General features: G+C 39.0%; 1 protein-coding gene across 1 annotated transcript in view; it reads right to left on the bottom strand.

The window, feature by feature from the left end:
* Positions 1–21,224, bottom strand: part of DYTN (dystrotelin) — a 48,835-nt gene that overhangs the window by 10,302 nt on the left and 17,309 nt on the right. The window contains exons 8-9 of the mRNA XM_032414478.1: positions 19,155–19,266; positions 17,554–17,702 (exon numbers count right to left, since the gene is read on the bottom strand). Of these exons, the coding sequence (XP_032270369.1) occupies positions 17,554–17,702; positions 19,155–19,266 (261 nt within the window). The remainder of the gene's footprint in view (positions 1–17,553; positions 17,703–19,154; positions 19,267–21,224) is intronic.

The raw sequence follows: 21,224 nt of genomic DNA, 5'->3' as shown, positions 1-21,224 counted from the left end.
AAGAGGACACGTTTGAGTGGGTGCGGAGGGCAAGAGGCCAGCGCACTAACTAGCTCCCTAGCAAAATGTGCTGTAAGTCCTCTCTGTGGGAGAAGATGCGGGAGAAGCCTGTGCCTCCACTATTATTTCACACTGATCAATGCTGTTTTATACTGTTTGACCCTTCACCACACACCGCTGACCTTCGTGCCTCTTACGTACACGATTCCACCAAGAATTTCATTGGCATTAGAAGTGTTCTAGAAAACTCATCATGCCTGTTGCGGAGTACTTTTAACAGCATACCTTGACTAGCTACTTAAATTTGAATATTGGTTTGATTTGTTATCCTTTTGTCTGGAATCGCTCCGTTTAGAATGACAGTAAACATGTCATGGCTAAACACCTAACACCTGACCAGGATAGGGAAGGAACAAGGAGGCAGGCCATTCACGAATTGCCAGTCTGTTTTGGCTTCTCTTCCTAAGTCTAGTTGTTTACTGGTTTAAGAATGAACCAAGCAGTCAGGGCCATTTTTTTAAAACACTTAAACAAACAAACATAAACCAAATAAAAAATAAAATAAAATAAAATAAAACATAAACCAGATCATGTCATTCCTCTGCTCAAAACTCTCCAATGGTCCCCCTCCTTGTTAAAATAAGCCAAGTCCTTATAAGCCAAGGCCCAACAGTTGGCCAAGACCCTCTTTCCTCTTTCACCTGCTCTCTGCCTCCTCTTGTGCACACAGAACTCGTGGCTACTCTGGACACACCAGGCATGTCCTCCCCTGAGAGTCTGCTCTTTGGCTTCTCTGCCTGGAACCTTCCTTTCCCCGATTCTTTCTCTTTACTTCTCACATCCTTCAAGTTGTCACTCACCATCGTATTTTCAATGAGACCATCCCTGATTGCCCTACTTGAAACTGCAAACCAGGACCCCCAACCTTGCCTCCAGCACCTCCTATCTCCTTCCCTACTTCGTCTCCATGTCTAATTGCTACAGAGCTTGATATAGTCTGAGATTTTGGACTTCATCTTTAGTCTTCAAACCTCTGGACAGTCACATTATATGACATAGGACCTATTTTACTTCTTATTTTACTTATATATTACTTACTTTATTATTTAACAATTGCTTATTGTCTCTTTATTCTGGCAACTTTATTCTTCTTTTTTGCTTGTTGCTCTATATCCCCCAGCCCAGGCCTAAAATAGTCCCTGTTACAGAGTACGTATATAATTAAAATTGACTGAGTAAAGTACAATCTTATCTTTAATCAGTGTGGTTGGCATATTTGTGGAATTTGTAGAAATTATCTCGCTGGTGGGAAATGCAACAAGATTTCTCAATGTTAGAGCCTTTGAAATTCCTAATTACCAATTACCAAGATCTAGAAGAGGTCTTGGAATTTGGTTTGGGCTCCCACCCAGTGTGGGCATCTCTGAAGGAGAGCCCTCAAACTTCCAGGCAGTCACACTCAGGTAAAATGGGAGTCTGACTCTAAAATCCTTGTTCATAATTGGAGTTTCAAATATATCTTTATCATGGATTTTTCAGAAGGGAGTCAGCCCAGGGATTTGATAGCAGACAACAAAGATACATTCTTAGAAGTCATCTCTGGCCGGTTTTTTAGGCAGTCTTGTGCTTCTTATGACCACCAGTGATAACAGTTTCTCTCTTTTTCCTATGCTGTTCCCCACCCCCACCCCCCGGCCTTAATATAATTAGCCAGATAATTTAGGTTATCCTTAACTACTGAAATAGAGCCAAAGCCCCCTTCTTACCTTCCTATTGGGCTTACTATTTCTCTGCTTAAGGAATTTCTTCTAAATTAAAAAAAAAGAAAGCATCTTTGTAGAATTTTTTCCCATAAAAGCAAAGGGAAATGCTTTTGATTTGTCTCTGCTGTCAATGTTTGTGCATTCACACGTGGGTCCTACCTTCTTTCCCTGTGGAGTGTGTTAATGGATTCATGAGTTCTCCACAGTTCATTCCTGACGCTTACCACAGTCTAAAGCAAGAAATACAGAAAATAAATCTTTGGCTTTTGGTTTGAATTTAAACCACATTCCTAAAAATTCACCACAGGAACATGATAATTATATATACATATATTACGTATATAATATATATTAATTACATATATTCAAAAAGTGAGTGGTGTTTGGGTTTCGGTTCAGATACAATGATGCAGATGTTCATATGCTCACAGTGCAGTTTCATGATCTCATTTTTACAAGATGCTTTTCTTTAAAGGATTTCAACATAAACAAGATCTTTAGATTTTAAAAATCCATTAGAGTAGTCTTTTGCCTAAGTTAGGTTCCTGCCCAGAAAACCTCCTTCCCCAAAAGCATCTACGAAAAGCAGCTGGATCACTTTCTTCTTGGCTCCAGAAATCTTTCCCTTTAGGGTGCCTGGGTGGCTCAGTCAGTTAAGTGTCTGCCTTTGGCTCAGATCATGATCCCAAGATCCTGGATTGAGTCCCATATCAGGTTTCCTGCTCAGTGGGGAGTCTGCTTCTCTCTCTCCCTCTGCCCCTCCCCGTGCTTGTGATCTCTCTCTCTCTTTCAAATAAATAAATAAAATCTTTAAAAAAAAAGAAGAAGAAAGAAATCTTTCCCTTCTATCTGCCACCTTCTACTTAAACTTTCTTATCTTTCCATTGCTTTCCACACGGATGTGTACTGAGAGTCACGGCTTCTCTTTGAATTCACCAAGGCTCTTTGCATTAATAGTGATCAGCTCAGCAGCTCTCATTTAGGATTTTCCCACCAAACCTTGCCTCTCTTTGTATCACATTCTGCTCCCTGAATGGCACCCAAGTGCAAGTCCTGACCTGACCCAGCCTGGCCCAGCTTCTGGGGCACCATGTACTGGCTCTTGGCTCCCACACGTCTGGGTGGGAGATTGGATTCCATTACTCTACATTTATAAGCAGCTGTGGCTACACTCTGTGGCCTCATCTCCTTCCTGAGAAGGATCTGAAGAGGGGTTGGCCACCTTGGGAACATTGGTCTATGGGAACAGCCTGAAAAAGGAAGAGGGAAGGGCAAGAAGAAGGAGCTGAACTACAGACATAAAGTCACACTGTCTGGTTGGTGTGTACTCCGTGGCCCCTCTGAGTGACCTGGACCCATCTGCCTCTTCACTCAAATGCTCAGCTTCCAATGTCTCGCATAGGCTTTGGATCAGTGAACTTTATATTATTAATATCAATGTTATCATGTGGCATGTGTTGTTTGGCAGTTGAGAAGCATTTCAGGTTAGCACGTAGGGGCCCACCGTGATTCATCCAAGAAAAGGGCCTATGGTTTAGTTAGTCATTCTCAGTTGACCGACGTGAGGCTGTTTCCAGTTTTTCAAAAGTACAAGCAATGCTGCAGCGGACCAAGCTGGACCTGCCTCCTTGAGCATATATGCATGGGCAGGATTCTCAGGTTTTAAATTTAATAGATACTAGCTCTGCGCACGCACACGCACACGCACACACACGCACGCATATTTGAAAATGCATAGATAAACCGCAAACAAATTTGAAGTTCTACCCCAAACAGATGATCTCCGGGGAAGTAGGAACCTGACCTGGGTTGAGAATTATGGTTGAAAACGACTTTGCCTTTATCTGCAATATTTTAGCTTTTTATAAGGCAAACAGATTCAGGTCTTTCTGTATAATTAAAAAAAAAATTTTTTTAAAGATTTTTATTTATTTATTTATTTAACAGAAAGATTTTTATTTATTTATTTATTTGACAGAGAGAGAGACAGTGAGAGAGGGAACACAAGCAGGGGGAGTGGGAGAGGGAGAAGCAGGCTTCCCGCTGAGCAGGGAGCCCCATGCGGGGCTCCATCCCATGACCCTGAGATCATGACCTGAGCCAAAGGCAGTCGCTTAACCAACTGAGCCACCCAGGCGCCCCTAAAAGAAATTTTTTTTAATCAAAGGAAACAATGTAGAGCATGAATAAGAGGCTGTAGCAATGCTAAACACAAAAGACGTGAGAGAGATTGAAAGGAGAGTGAAGTAAAGGAGAGAAACCCAAACAGCAGAACCTCTGTTAAATTTCCTCCTTCGGAAAGAAGAAACGTTAAAGCGGAAAAAAGGCTGAATTGTGAAAATGGCTCTTCTTCCTCTTTTATTCAAAGCAGGAGCTAGAGGAGCTTTTTAGTGCGACCCCACACGTGTAAGCGCCGCGCTCTGCCGGGTGCCCAGGAGGGGGCGTGCGAGGTCTGCGGCGCGGGGCCTGCGGCGGCTCCCCTCTGGCCGCGTAGGGTTAACGTGCTCACGGGCCGCTGGTTACGGAGGGTTGGGGGGTGAGGGGTGAGGGGGGTCGGGGGGTGGGGGAGGGAGTGGGGAGAGTCCTCAGGACCTAGCCTCTGCTGACGCTTCTGCCCTGCAGCACTGCTCCACGGGAACCTTAATTTTTCTTGGGTGATTGACAAGCATTACAGATACTATTTTGAAGACCTTCCTTAGGATCAGATTGTACTAATTACACTGATTGGGGGGATGGCTACCAGTGCAGTCACACACGGGAGGGCAAATAAACAACTGACTGAAAACATGATGAAGTATTTGCAGACCGTAGAACACACACACACGCGCGCGCACACACACACACACGCGTGCGCGCGCACAAAACCAAGATGGCATTTCTAATTCCTTTGATGGAAAAATTCCATTGGGATTTTTTTGTTAAGTTTTTTCTCTTACCTCTTCCCTTCCAAATTTCCTGACATTTTCCTTATGTGTGGTTGTACTGGTTTTCCTCCTCCCCCCACTTTTGAATAGCATCACATTGCGTGATACTGAGTTGCCATGCTAAGGTCCCTATGGGCAGAAGGAATCTTTATCCGTAAGTAAGTTATATGGGCACGTTTTAGGGCAGAGACTTGGTATCTATGGACACTGGAGTAATTTAAAGACATCAAAGTTGAATGCAGCTTACCTTTAGGAAGTAGACTTAGCAATAGTCTACTGACAAGCTGAACTTGGTCCGCTAAGTGGACAATCCAGGTGACTGGTTGCAAAGGGGACTTGTACTGTTGGGGTGAGATTTGCCCACTTTGGGGAGCAACAGGTAAGAGAAAATTCATGTTATTCAGCTACATGTAAATGAGGGTCAGTTTTGTGTCTTCTTAAGAGTGTTAATATTGAGTCTTCTAAAACATGCCACAGAGAACAATACAAATTATAATTAATTGTATGTACCACTGTAACCATTAATTCACCGTTTTTCACTGAAGAACTTTTTTACAATGAACTTCACGCTTGCAAATATCAGATTAACCTTCTACATGCTGCTCTTCATGAAAAACTATGCAATTGATGATATGTAATAGGCCAAAGACTGACCAGTAGTTATGTATTTTGAGAATATAGGTTTTCTTAATAGATATTGATGTGATCCTTCTGATACAAATGTGACTTTATTCTTTTGGGGTAGAAGTTGAGCATATTTGAGTTGAATTAGAGTAGAAATGTGAAGATTTGAAAAATAAAATGATAAGTTTAAAATACCTTACTTAACTAATTTGTGGAAATAATTTTCTCAAGAAAATTAAATTATCAAAGTTAACTGAAGAAAGCATTAATAGACGATTAGTTTTGAAGAAAGGGAAAAATTTATCTAAATATTATAAAGGCTCCAGTGTCCTAGGGTTTTACTCTTAAATTCTGGCAATTGTTAAGAAATAAATAGTTCTGGGGCACCTGGGTGGCTCAGATGGTTGTGCGACTCTTCATTTTGGCTCAGGTCATGATCTCAGGGTCATGGGATTGAGCCCTGCTTTGGACTCTGTGCTGGGTGGAGAGTCTGCTTGTGGATTCTCTCTCTCCCTCTCCCTCTGCCCCTCCCCCTGCTTGCACGCTCTCTCAAATAAATAAATCTTTTAAAAAAATAAATAGTTCTTGTCTTAGATAAATTGCTTCAAACACAAGAGAAAATGAAAAATGAGTAGCAGCTAAAAATGCTCAAAACTGACAAGACAGTGTTGAGAGAGAGAGAGAGACAGAAAGAGAGGCTATTTTGACTCATAAATGTTGAGATTCTAAATAAAAAATAAGCGAAGCAAATTTAAGTTGTATTTAAAGAGTGATCCACTACGAACAAATATAGCTGTTGGTTTCAGCAATGCCAGGAATGTTGACTCTCAGGGACTACTGGTGCTGTACTCCCAATGAGAGAAAACATGAGATCATTTCAAATGAGGCTAAAAAAGAGATTGAAAATAAATAAATTCAAAATCACTTCTGATTGCCTATTTCCACAAAAAAACGTAAAAGGAATAGAAAAAGAAAATTACTTCCGTCAAATTAAAAGGAATTTCAACCCAACAACTAACACCATCATATTTAATGGAAAAGTGTGAGAGAAATGCCCTCATTAAATCTCCTCCCATTTAAAGTAAAAGAAGCTGCCCCGTCTTCTCTTGCATTATTCAGTATTGTTCTGGAAGATCTGGATTCTCTCAGGAATGAAGACATGCAGTAGACATGAGAGACTTAAATATTGGAAAGAAAGAGACCAAAATACCTTTTTCCCTCCAGACTGCATGATTGTTTAGTTAGAAGAAAGAGAGTCAAACTAAACTAGTATTTGAAATTATTAAAAGAGTTCAGACGGGTTTCTCTTTATAAGAAAACTATTCAAAAATCCACAACTTTCCAATAGGCCATCATCAGTAATTAAGAAAAAGGTGCAATGGGAAAGGTCTTTATTCAAAATAAGAACAATACGCATAAAAGAGCCAGGTGCCCTCAGTGAGAAAACTAGACTGTTAAGAAGTAAGCCACATACAGCCCTTACTGACAGATATTTGCACCTCGAAATAGAGGTTTAATGCAAATCAAACCAAAATACTAGTAAGATTAACTTGGCATCTTAGAAATGATTTTAAAGTTCTTCTAGAAGAATAATTGTTTAATAATAGCTAACACTTAAAAAAATCAAAATAACAATGTGTCAGCAAGACACCAGAAGAGGGAGCCCTAGACCCTCCTATCCACCATTCCACCCCAGCCACACAGATTAAACATTGCTTCAGGGGCGCCTGGGTGGCTCAGTCGTTAAGCGTCTGCCTTCAGCTCAGGTCATGGTCCCAGGATCCTGGAATCGAGACCCGCATCGGGCTCCCCGCTTCGCGGGAAGCCTGCTTCTCCCTCTCCCACTCCCCCTGCTTGTGTTCCTGCTCTCGTTGTCTGTCAAATAAATAAAATCTTAAAAAAAAAAACAAACATCGCTTCAATTCTGCTTCTGCCTGGGGAAGTGAGGGAAGGACTGGGCCATATGTCCAAGTTCTGATTTTACTGGGGCTTGCCTGAATTGAAAAAGGTAGGAGTAGGGTAATAACCTCACCTTCTAACATGCATCAAAATAAAAGCCAGGTAGACTTAAACGTTAAATGTCCAAAATAATCAAGCCACATTAATACAAAAAAAAAAAAAAAAAAAGTCAATCCATGTTACAGCAATACAGCTGAAGGCTAATTTGATTTTTTTTAAGGCAGAACATTTTCCAAGCGTAAAACTGTGTAAGAAGTCAGAAAGGAAAAGGTTAATAATGTTTTCATAGGAATTAAAAATGTCTATATAGCAAGTCACATTATAAATTAGACTAAAAGGAAATAACCATGAAGAAAGGTTTCCCATAGCTAAAGTTTTAAAAGTTCAAATACATTAACAAAACAAACTGATGCATCGGTAAAACTGGGCAGAGGACACTGACAGAAGAGCAAATACAATTGCCTTCTAAATGAAGAAGAAATGGACATTAAGGCAAATAAAATATATTCTGCTCATAAAAGTAACAAAATTCAAAATTTGGTGACAGTAACAAGTTACAAGTAGCAGTAATAAGGATCAAGAGAGATAGTTACTTGAATTCACTGGGAGCCAGTTTGGTGTATCCTTTCTAAACAGTAATTTTGCAGTAAGTATGAAGAGTCTTAAAAATATTCCCACTTCTCATTCTAGTGATGACACTTAAAGAAATATAGCTTACCGAACTATTTGGGGAATCACATACAAAGAATAATGTACAAGGATTTCAATAGTAAAATTTTAAATTTTAGCAAAAATTGGAAATAATTCGAATACCCAACAACAGAAGAGGCATTAAATAAATAATGTTACATCTGTTTAAATAGAAATTGCACAACAATGTGTCTGAAGAATTGTAATGGCAATGGGAAATGCTCACAATAAAACTTACACTGACACAAAACTATATCAACAATACATTCTGCAGTATGACGTGAACTATATCAAAAGTATTTGCAGGGAAAGAAGTACACCAAAATATTAACATATTAATATTAAAATATTAATATTAGTAAAGAGTACATTTGTCATGATGGGCACTGAGTAACGTATAGAACTGTTGAATCACTATGTTGTGATTCAACACCGGAAACTAATATAACTCTGTATGCTAACTATACTGGAATTAAAAGAAAAAACTTAATAAAAATATTAAAATCATCGTTATATCATGGTTTGTAATTATAATTTTGTTCTTTGCTCTTTGCTGGCTTTTCCAAATTTTCTGTAATAATATGTGACATGTTATGATTAGAGATAAAAAATTATTTTAAACAATATTTTCTTTGATTGCATTAACATCTTGAAAATATTCCGCACACCACACTGATTCTCACTGCATCCTTACAAAGGGGCCCAGATTGACTACGCATTGGTTCCTTTCCCTTTTGGACTCACCTGATGATGTGGGCTGCTCCTATCAGTTCGCTGAGCCCAAGATACTGTTGGAGATACTTGTTTGGAAGCCTCTATGGCTATTTCCACTGGTCTAGTCCGACTTCCATATATTGGTACTTCAGGGCTACTGTACTGAATAGAAATCCTGCTGTAAAGCAGAGTTTTATAAGACAATGTAATAATTTTTTTTTAAAGATTTTATTTATTTATTTGAGAGAGAGAGACTGAGAGAGAGAGCACATGAGAGGGGTGAGGGTCGGGAGGGTCAGAGGGAGAAGCAGATTCCCTGCCGAGCAGGGAGCCCGATGCGGGACTCGATCCCAGGACTCCAGGATCATGACCTGAGCCGAAGGCAGTCGCTTAACCAACTGAGCCATCCAGGCGCCCGACAATGTAATAATATTTAATTATCGGGTATGACATTGAGGAAATTCTTTTTGGAAAATGTTAAATCAGATATTAAATTTGATATTCAAAATAGCATTAAAGTAGCATGACTTTTTTTTTTTCCCTGTGCTTTTTCCCATACAACTACTTAGGTAGAGAACAATCAGCCAATAATGGAAATGGGGATTCTATTTCCTGCCCTCCTTCTTGACAATCTAGAAATGAGAATGCAAAGAAATTTAGGGACGAATGCACAAAATCCCCCAGGTCATTCTGTTCAGGTCAGATACTAGGGGTTCCGAGCACAGGTGTGTGCATAATTATTGTGTCATATTGGAAAGAACATAGAATAGAGCAATTGGTTTAAGGTCAGGCATATTCCATTTTATACATTTCCATTTAGTTTCATTCCTTTATTCAAAAACTATTTTAAAGCATCTCACCATCTTGAGTTATTGCAGATAAAAGATGAAAAATCAAAGCAGAGAACTCCCCACTTGCAGAGACTTCACATTTAATGAACAGATGAACATACGATTGTTATTGACATAATGTGATCTTATTTCTACAGAACGTGATGAGCGCACAGGGTGAGAAGTGATTACTGTGTGGTACACTTAATTATGTGTTTAAGCAGTGGGGCATTTGGGGATAACCCCTAACTTCTTTGCCACACAACTTTGAGTGATGCACTCTCTTCCTCCCCTGTGTGAGATCATTTTGATACCTTTGGGTTGTTCCATACCGTTTTCTGTACTCATACAAACATCAAACATATATTGAATTTGTTTTTGGAACAAAAATGACATTTTATGCACACTACTCTGCCACTTGCCCTTTTTGCTAACGGATGATGATGAATGCCCTCTAGTATCATAGATAGGTGCTTAAATTTGTTCATTTAAGTGGATTCATTATATTCTGTTGTTTGCCTGTATCATGTGTGTTCCACCATTTTTCTACCAGTGGACCCTTAGGTTCTTTCTGGTTTATTTCCCCACCCCTCCAGTGCTATCATGTGTGTCCTTATTTACTATGTAGTGGTGCTTTCATTCCCATAGGACCATCCCCTTCAGTACTCAAACATGCTGTTACTTTTCCTATCATAACAAAACATTCTCTTCATGTCGGGTACGCTGCCACCTACACTATCTCTTTGCTCCCTCTACTGTAACAAATCCTGGAAAGAATTGTATTTGGTATCTTCAATTCCTCAGCTCCCATTATCTCTTAAACCACTAGTCTGATTTTTTTTTCTACTACCGCCGTCCTACCCTGCTCTTTTTGAGGTCATCAATGATTCCCTCACTGCAAAATCCAAAGGCCAATTCTTACTTGCCCTAGCAACAGCATTTGACAGAGTAGACCACGCCCTCCTCCTTAAAACACTTTATTTACCTACCTTCCACGATCCCTCATTTTCTTGGTTTTCCTCCCAGAACTTTCATCTTTCTTGTCTCCCCTGCTGGCTCTTCTTCTGCTCTCCAACTTTGTAGTGTGGACTGCTGTAGGACTCAATCCTCTATTCTCCTCTCTTTCCTGTCTACACTCTCCTTGGTGATCTCATACAATCTCATGGCTTGAAGAGTCAACAACTATCTCTGTCAACAAATCCCAAATTTGTACCTCTAGGAGACCTTCCCCCAAATTCCAGCCATGAATGGGGAATGGCCTATTCAACATCTCCATGTGATGTCTGATGCACAGCTGAGGTCAAGAGTCACTCTGCCTTCTTGTTTCAACTCTCATACCATAAACATGTCCTTTCACATTTTTGTGCTTTTCAATGGTGATTTTACTATTGCAAATTGCCCCCAAACATGGTGCTGAAATGTTGTCTGCTGTTGCTAAGCACAGGAAGGCTATGATGTGCCTTAACAAGAAAAGACGTATGTTAAATAACCTTTGTTCAGGCATAAGTTATAGTGCTGTTGACCATAAGTTCCATGTGAATGAGTTGACAATATGTATTAAATAAGGTGTCCATATACAAGACACACATAAAACAAAGTTATATATTGATTGGATGACAAAAACGATCTGACATATCCCAAACTGAACTCTGATTGTTCCTCCCAAACCTGCTCCACCTACAGTCTCCCCATTTCAGATGACAACTGCTTTCTCCTTCTACTTACTATAACACCACTATGACCATATAGATTAGTATAGATACAAGAATTGACCCATAGATCTGAGGATGAGAATATAAATTATCTTAATTGATCCAAGTATACAAGGAAATCTAATATGTGACAAAGTTGGTATTTTAAATAAGTGGGGAAAAGATAGCATAATTGGCTATGCATCCGAAAGAAAGCAAAGCCAGGCCCTTGCTAAAATGAATTCCAAATGGATTGAAATTTAAACTCAACATTCAAAATAGAAACACTAGAAGAACATTTAGAAAGTTATTATGTGACCTTGCTTCTACTCTTGCCCCCACGCCTGCCTTCCCTCTAGACTATTCTCAGCATCTCCTCTTTGTTGCACTCTGCCACACTGGCTTCTGCCAGTATGCCAAGCATACTCCCACTTTGAACTGCTTGTCTCCTCAATTTGCAGCAGGCTTTTCTCAGATACCTGTATGACTTCATCCCTCACCTCCTTCAAGGCATTGTTCAAATGTTACATCTCACAGAGGTCCACTATGACCACCCCATATAAATAAATTTGCTGTCAATTCTTCCTCTAAATCTTGATACCTCTTACCTGGTTCTTCTTTTTTCTTTTACTTTAGTATTTATAACTTCTAATGTACTATATAACTCAATTATATGCTTATTTTTCATTGTCTGGTCTCCCCACTAGAATGAAAGCTCTATGAAGGCAGAGATCTTTGTCCCATTGTCCCTGACATATCCCAAGTGCCTAGAAAAGTGTTGGCTAAAGATTAATTGAATGAATAAATGAATGAATATTGTTCAGATTATTTTCTGAAACGTCTATAGCTACTTGTACTCCTATTAAATTTCAAGAACATCTGTTCTCTTCCATATTCACCAGCACTGGATGTTGTTATTCCTTTAATCTCTGCCATTCTGATACATAAAAGGATGATAGCTCATTACTCCTTTAATTTGCCATTTTCTAACCACTAGTGAGGTTGAGAACATTTTTGTGTGTTTAATGGTCATTTGAAATATGTCTTCTGTGGTTGCCTATTTATGTATTTAGTGTATTTTTCTCCTCACTCTCTTCCTCATTCTCTTCTTCCTCATTTTGCCCTCCTCCTTCTTTTTGAGTTTTTCTTATCAATATACAGGGGCCTTTCTATAATGTAGTTTGTTTTATTAGAGAAAATATTTTTCTAAGTTTCAGGTTTATCTTTTGATTTTCTTTATATCGTTTACCACAGGAAAATGCATGTTATCATATATATCTGTGTATTATTACTTCACGATTCCTTGTTTTTCTGTCTTGCTTAGGAAGATCTCTTCCAACCCCAGGTTTACTATTTTTAAACTGTTTTTACATTAAAATTTCGAACAATTTGGAACTTAGTTTATGGGGTGAAATAAGGGCCAGTTTGTTTTCTTTCAGTTGGATAGCCAATTATGTATCCTTTTTTTGGTGAATCAAAACACCACTTTATCATATGTTGGGTTTCCATTTATGCTTAGATCAATCATTAAATTTTGTATTCTTGTCCTCATATCTACATGTCCATTCCATTTTTTTTAGAGAGAGAGCAAGCAGGGAGGGGCAGAGGGAGAGGGAGAGAGAGAATCTCAAGCAGGTTCCATGTTCAGCCCAGAGCCAGATGCGGGGCTTGATCCCATGACCCCAAGATCATGAACCGAGCTGTAATCAAAAGTCAGATGCTAAACCAATTGAGCTACTCAGGTGCCCCCCATTCCTTTTTTATATAAATACTATTTGGTCCTAGTGGTCTATAGTAAATTTTAACATCTGTTGAAGAACTTTCCTTCCCATTATTCTTCGATTTCATAATTTTAAATATTCTTGTACAATTTATTATTCCAAAAATGTCTTCAAAATCATTTTATCCTATTTAAAGAAAATGATTCTATTTGGAAATGCACTTAGTTTAAATACAGTTGGTTCTCATTATTGATGGCCATTATTCTCTACATAGTCACCATTAACAATGAATTAGGGAAAATTGACCCATTGCTCCAATGGGAAATACAGGGTTAGGTCCTTGCTAGTCTCTGGTCAGATCGTTTTTGTCATCCAATCAATATATAACTTTGTTTTATGTGTGTCTTGTATATGGACACCTTATTTAATACATATTGTCAACTCATTCACATGGAACTTATGGTCAACAGCACTATAACTTATGCCTGAACAAAGGTTATTTAACATACGTCTTTTCTTGTTAAGGCACATCATAGCCTTCCTGTGCTTAGCAACAGCAGACAACATTTCAGCACCATGTTTGGGGGCAATTTGCAATAGTAAAATCACCATTGAAAAGCACAAAAATGTGAAAGGACATGTTTATGGTATGAGAGTTGAAACAAGAAGGCAGAGTGACTCTTGACCTCAGCTGTGCATCAGGCAGTTCAAATTTTTTGCCACTCTGTGCCTGTCTGCAGATGACCAGGAAAACATCACAAGTATTGATTTTAGGGTTATAAATAAATAAATAAATTTTACTTATTATAAATAAATAAATTTATTAATAAATTACCATGACTAAGTGCATTCATAAATATGGAATCTGTGAATAATGAGGATCAACTGTGTTAATTTTTGGAACATGGAAAATTCTTACGGTAGAGTCTTTTCTTTCAGGAATTTGGTATGTTTCTCCTTTCGTTCAGGTCTTATTTTCTGTATTCTGAAATATAGTTTTTTTAATGTGGCTTTTGTATCCTTTTTGCTAAGCTTTTTTCCCCAAGTTTCTCTTTAAAATAATTTTTACAGGTACTGTAAAAATTAGCTATTGCTATTGCTTGACTGAGTGATACCACACACTTGACTGAGGACTGATAGCTATTGCTATCATAGTGAAGACCTACTAATTTGTGAGTATGTATTTTATTTCCCACCACTCAAAGCCTATTAATTCTAGTAGTTTTTGCTAGAGCTACTTGAGCTTTCTTGGTTATTTACAATCATGTTAGTTGCAAATGAAAGTAATTTTGTCTGTTTCACTGCTTTAATTTTCTTTATTATATTTGCAAGAACTTCCCAGAATATTTAATAAAGGTGGTGATAATTGGCACCTGACTTTCATGTTTTTTGTAAGTGAAAATGTTCTCAGTGTAAACCATTATATGTAAAGTGAGTGAATCCACATTAAAAGGAGGAGGCTTATTACCTTGCAGAATATTTGCTGAATCAGTGAATGAATTTAGTATCATCACTTGGCAAAATCATGAATCTCTTAGAAGATGGTCAGTACTAATGTGTCAACTTAGTAGATATTAGGGATGTGTTTTTGCCTCTTCCACATTGTTAAAAAATAATGTTCCACAATCCTTTCTCCTAGATCGGACACTAATCAGAATTTCTGAACTCATTAATATCTAGGTGAAATTGAAAATTATTACATAAGAATTTTACTTTGGGGAACACTGTTGTACTCAGGTGGACAGAGTAGAACACATTGACATTTAAAAAACCTTTAGCTTTGCATAGCACTTGCAATTTCCTTTCCTCCTCTTATCTTTACTGATACTACTCTGGGAGAAGGAAGGACAGGTTCTCTTTATTTTCATGTGAAGAAACTGAGTCACAGAAACATGAAGTGACTTCCCCAAGGCCACACATTTGACTGAGGACTGAAATTCTCAATCGAATTTCACTACCTTCTCCCAACACTGTGTAATCCCTCCTTTGACACTTTCCCATGCTCCATTCTAAAAGAGTTCATGACCTACCTTATTACCTCCATCAATCCCTTCATCACACATCCATCATTGTATTATTCAGTCCATTGGCCAATCATTCAATAAACATTTATTGAGCATTTATCAAATTTAGACATTTTTATAGATTCTGGAAATACAGCTGGAAACAATAAAAGGTTCTCCACCCTCACCCCTGAGCTTACATTATAGTAAACAAATAAAAAATAAAAGTAAAATATATAGGGTGTCAGGTGCTGATGAAATGCTCTGAAGAAAAATAAAGCAAGGGAGGAGGATTGGGAGTGCCAGAGTGGGGACAGGGGCTGAAATGTTGAGTAAGTAGTCAGGCATGGCCGCGTGGATGAGATGGCATTTGAGCAAAGACCTCTGTGGGTCTTTATTATTATTATTATTATTTTTTTGAGAGAGAGAGAGAGAGAGCGCGTGCATGTGAAGGGGGGAGGGGCAAAGGGAGAGGGAGAGAGAGAGAATCTTGAGCAGTCTCTATGCCCAGTGTGGAGCCTGATGCAGGGCTCTCTCCCATGACCCTGAGATTGTGACCTGAGCCAAAACCAAGAGTTGGAAGCTTACCCTACTGAGCCACCCAGGTGCTCCCCCTTTATAGGTCTTTAGGAGTGAGGCTCAAGCCATGCAGTTAGGTGGGCTAGGGTTACTTCCTCAAAGTAAAGGTTTAAGTCTTAAGAGGGGAGAATCTGGCTTAGTCTTGTGGGGAGGGGGAAGGAATGAGGGGCTGGATCACAGATGATGTGGGGCTGGGGAGATGAAACTGGAGAGGTTTCAGGGGGCCCCAAAATATGCAGAACTTTTCTAAGTCATTATGACTTCTAGTTTTTAGCTTAAAAACAATGGGGAGATAATGGAGGGATTTAAGGCATGGGAGTTTGGGGGAGGTGGGCACATGAGGGATGCCATCATATTTGTACTTTTAAAACATCAGTCTGGCTTCAGCAGCCAAAAGAAATCAAATTAAGAGTATGGATCTTTGCATTTTAAGTATGAGAACGTAGGAATTTAGACAAGATCTCAAGTATTCAATAAATCCAGATGACTAGTTGACACATTGTATTGTTCCTTTGCTAGGGAAAGGTGAGATCTGTCTGGAAGAAGACAGATGAATTGGTACCTGATATTTTTGTTCTTATTTTTAAATTCCTTGTACTATATTAAAGATATACATCAAGATGATACTCATATTCTGTAACTTTAAAGACATATTGATAACAACCTGCTAGGTAAATGTGATATAGGCATAATAAAAGGCACCTAATCATAATGTCAACATATACTTTTTCTTTTAAAGAGCTATAAAAACATATCTAGATTGGGAAGTGACAAAATGACCCTAAAAATAAGGTCTGGGATTGAGATAGAAATATGCTGGTGGGTGTCTGAGGAAAGATTAGAAATTACAAAAGAAATTAGTATGTATCTGAATATCATTCTGATTTAAATTGATCTCTTCTACTCTCAGTAGATAAAATGGGAGTGAATTAATAATTCTGGAGCTTTTTCCTCCCCAAAATTTGATGATCATAAGCCCACAGAAACAGTATCTCTTTGCTTTATTTTCTACAATTTTAAATTTTGAAGAAGTGGTTATTTCCAAAATTAACATCACAAAGACTTTTGTAGAGAAGATTTTATTTTTAAGTAATCTCTACACCTAATGTGGGGCTCGAACTCACAATCACAAGATCAAGAGTCGCATGCTCCACTGACGGAGCCAGCCAAGTGCCCCCATCACAAAGATATCTTTAGGCTGGTGATCTTTAGGTAAGTGATGGGTGACCTCATATACCAGTGGTGCTGGGGTGTGTTTTGGGTTAACCCTGTGGAGCACAATTTGGTGTTCTGAATTTTGAGAGTTAACAAAGTTCACAACTTTTTATCCAATGATTTTATTGAAGTAAATTTATCTTAGTAAAATATTAAAACTATAGGAATATGCATGTATAGGGATGCTGACTACAGAATTTCAGGGGGCAAATTTTAAAAATAACCAAAATGTTCAATGATATAAAGGATTGCTTGTATATTATGATACTTCCTTATAAGGATGAGTGAGGTCATTAAAAATAATATTTTGGAAACTAATGGCATGGGAAACACCCTCCATTTAGAAAAGAAAAGAAGAATGAAATATTGTGTCTACTGCATAATTCCATTTTTGGTAATACTAACGTGACTAACACTCATCTGTGAGTGATGGGATTCTGAGTGTCTTTCTTTTCCTTTTTTAATAAAAATAAAGTATTCATTCTAAATTAGGCTTTCAAAAGCAAACCAACAGAAACTAAAGATATAAAAAAAACTAGGGATATAAAGCAAAGTCATTTGAATACGTTAATATTAAAAGTCTTCTGTGTTTGATGCTTTAGCTGGAATAATTCTAAATGATGAGATGGGCCGTTTAGAAGTATTTTTGCCTCTTATTCTATTTGAAAATTAAAGCTCATTTCTCGGGGGGAAGTGCCTCTTCAGCCCTGGGCCAGCCCCGCCTCCTGCCTTCCTTCCGATCAGCATCACGAAAGCTTCTGCCTGTGTACAGGGGGCTGGCTGCATCATCAGCACCAGGGCCCTGGGCTGTCGCTCTGCAGGACTGTCACTCACACTCACCTGGCCTGTGCTTTGTTAGCCAGCTCCTTTGGAGTCACCTGGTCCAGCAGCCACTGCCTTCTTGAAGTTTCTTTTCTCCTACTGTGCCCTTGGAGCAGGTGGTTTCTGAGGGTCCTGACGAGGCATTTGGTATTCTCCTTTGCTGACATCTGCCGGAATGGCCACCAGTAAAAAGGAGAGTCTTATCCCACTAAACGGGTCTTTTTTCCTCATTTGGGCAAACTGGCCACCATGAAAGTTTCTGGTATTACTTCACTCACTTTTATGTCCTTAGAAAAATCGTTTTCCTTCCTTAGTACCTGAATGTCTTCCCATCCTCTCTGCTTGTCCACAAAGTGTAAGTTACCAAATTAAATACCACTCACCTTACACATTAACCCCTCTTCCTGAGTGCGATACACGAACGTGGAATTCTAAAGCGAGAAGGGGTACGGAACAGGGCTAAGTCTAGGGCTGCTAACATTTGGGGTGCGGATTCTCTTCAGAACTGGATGATCACTTGTGGATTTATCTCCAGAAAAATGCCCATATATTTAATTCTGTATAAAATTTCAGTGGATTCACAGACCACCTGAAGTTCACCCATCAACCCCACATTAAGAACCTTTGCCAAAAGGAACAAAAGAATGAGATGTCTTATTAAAAGATTTTCAGCCCTTGAAATCTAAAGTGTAATAACAAAGTGACCACACGGTGTCAGTCTAACATCAATAAGCCCTATTCCTCCCCAGGTTTTTAAAACAGGGAGCTGATGGGCCAATGAACCTGAGCATCTGGGTTATTTAAGTTTAGTAAAACAATGCCCACTGGGGATTCTTTGGCACACTCCAAGCATTGACTTTTGTGGACCATTCATGTTAAAGAGAGAACGAGGGAAAGCTGTCCTTGGTAGGGCTAGCTAACCAACATCCTTCACTACTGCCCTGTTTGAGGGTGATACCATCTCTATGGAGAAACTGAGTCATAGGAACTTAGTGATAAGAAAAAATGAAAATGCTCTTTGCTTAAAATTGACTATCTGATTTCTCTTTTTCCTTCAAAAGATCTGAATTCTCTTGCTGAGTATTTAGAATTTTCCTAAAGAACATTTGAAAGGCAGCTGTGAAGTCTTAGTTTTCTATTCTTTCTGTCAAAATGCAGATAGTAATCTTTCCCTTTCATTTTTCCCAAAGAAAAAATGGAATCTCAGGAAAAGACAGGTGAAAAGAGAAAAGTTTTCCCAAAAGGCACTAGTAACCAGAAACCCGATTTCCTCATTTTTACCAAACCAAAGCCTTTTCTTTGAATCCGTACCCACTTCCAATGCTTCTCCCCTTTTATTCCTCAGATATTTTCTGCTATATAGTATGGGACAGTGCCTTCAGACTGAACGCTGTTTGGTCTTTTCATGTCCCAAAAGGTTTTATTAAAATCTATGATGTAGAGAAAGCATATGGATATTGGGAGATATTTAAGGTGGAGTTTGCTATTTCCTCAGTCTTAAATATTATCGGGAATGAAAGGAGCAGAATCTGTGGTCTTACTGCAGGGAAAGTTCTTTAGCTGCTGCAGCTGGCACTGATTGGATTCACGAATCATTGGTGCGGTGGGTTAGATGTTACCTGGACGCAGCGCTCCATCTCAGGATGGACCTTCTGGGGAGACCCGCCGCGAAGCCCAGCAAAGAAGCACGCCTGGCAGAGGTCAAAGTTGAGACACTTCAGACAGCGGTATCTGCCAATAACAGCGGAAGTGTGGCTAATGTCACAACCAGCCCGTGAGCAGAGAAAATAATAGTCAGGTGCAGAATGAGTACCCCAAAACATACAGGAGACGTCTAAGCTCTTAAGGAAGTGTAAAATTTCTCCCAAACTTTGTAGGGATGTTAAATGACTCTAACATGTTTAATTTATTCAAAGAAATCTTCTTTTGGTGGTACTTTTTATAATATGGCATTATATTAACATAGTTTCACCCAACACACATTATATTAACATAGTTTCACCCAACACACTGTGGAAGTCTGATTCATGCCCCCACGAATATATCAAGCACGTTGCCTACGCAGGGTACTGTGTACAATGAGCCTTGGGATAGACCCCTAAGTCTGTGGCCACATTTTCTGTGGTGGCACAATGCATTCAAACATTTTGAATTTAGTTGCCAACTTAAAAAATAAAATAAACTGGGAGATTTTTCAGTAAATTCTGACTTGACTTCTCTTGAAAATTGTCAAGATCTGATAATACTAGACCTGCATTATTGCATGGTATTGGGGAAAATGAAATTGTAGACAAAGAATTTGAAATAAACTTCTGTGATTTTTTAGAACTCTGTAGGAAAGAAATGCAGTGGAGGAGGGCTAGGTCTTCCAGCCAGAGTTTGGGGAAGGACCCCCCGCATCCAAGTTTCTTAACACATCAACATTGCAGTCCTTCTTACACGAACAGTTGCATCCTTAAGTCTCCGGTGGGAACAGGTGAGGAGGTTATCTTGAGACACTGTGGGAAGGAGGGGTGTCTTGTAACACTCAGGGAAAACATGGTGATACCAGATCCCTGTGCTCTTCAAATTTCATGTCTTGCTGCAGAAAGAGGATAGGGAAGCTTGCAGTACTAACTAGCAAAGTTAAGCAATACGTAATTATGCACCAAGTATGAGGCATTGGAAGGCAAGTACTGCAGGAAGGAGAGAGGGGGAGACCCCTGTGGGCTTCTGAAAAGTTTTCATGGAGAAAGTGTGCCTTTGCGCTGGAGACCAATGAGGACGAAATCCTAGAGAGAAAAAAGAGTGAGGGAAGGAGGCTAGAGCCAAGAAGGAGGATTTGGAGCACATCACATCTATCAGACCTGCTGATTATTCTAAAGAACAGAAGAATCAAAACTTGGAATGCCCCTGAGGCTGGATGGCAGAGCAAGAGAATGTTAAGGTCTGTGAGATCAACCGTCAGCTGCCCTTGTTCACTGCTGTTACCCCAACACCTAGTTCCATGGTAGGATATTAATAAATAGTATCAAATGGCTAGAATAGTAGCTAATGTTTTGGAACACTTACTAAAGGGCAGGCAATGTACATGTGTTGACGCGTGATTCATTGCCATGAAAGCCCTTTAAGGTAAGGCGTTCTTATGATTTTATCATTTTTCCAGATGAAGAAACTGAATCAATCAGATTTTAAGCAACTTGCACCAAGTTACACAACTTCTTTGTCAGCGGTAGAAGTAGGCTTTGAGCCCAGGGATACCACCTGAATGGAGAACTAGCTATTTTAACCACTGGAATAGACCACCAGTGCCCGAGGCTTGAGTTGGAATGCATACACCACCATTACTAGTGACCTTGAAGTGGGAACTTAAGCTCAGATGTTTGGAAGTTACCAAGTTAACACTGCAGGTTTTCGATGACCATTAGTTAAATGAAGTTAAATGAATGACTTAGTTTATTCACAAGGAAAATGGGACTAATAAACCCTGCCTTCTTGGCTTTGCAAAGTTTTACAAAGCTTTGAAAATTATTCAACATGCATAATTGGGAAGACAATTGCTGTTTGCAAGAAATGTATAACACAATATTTTTAATAAAGATTATTTATAAGTACTGGCTGCATTATCGACAATACACTGACCCTAACTTTTCATTAATTCCTTTATGCTCAGAAACTACCTACAGGTATACGAGGAAAGGTGTAGTGTG

Source organism: Phoca vitulina, unplaced genomic scaffold (assembly GCF_004348235.1).
Source record: "Phoca vitulina isolate PV1807 unplaced genomic scaffold, GSC_HSeal_1.0 scaffold1, whole genome shotgun sequence".
NCBI lineage: Eukaryota > Metazoa > Chordata > Mammalia > Carnivora > Phocidae > Phoca > Phoca vitulina.
This window is presented reverse-complemented; position numbering and strand designations above follow the sequence as displayed.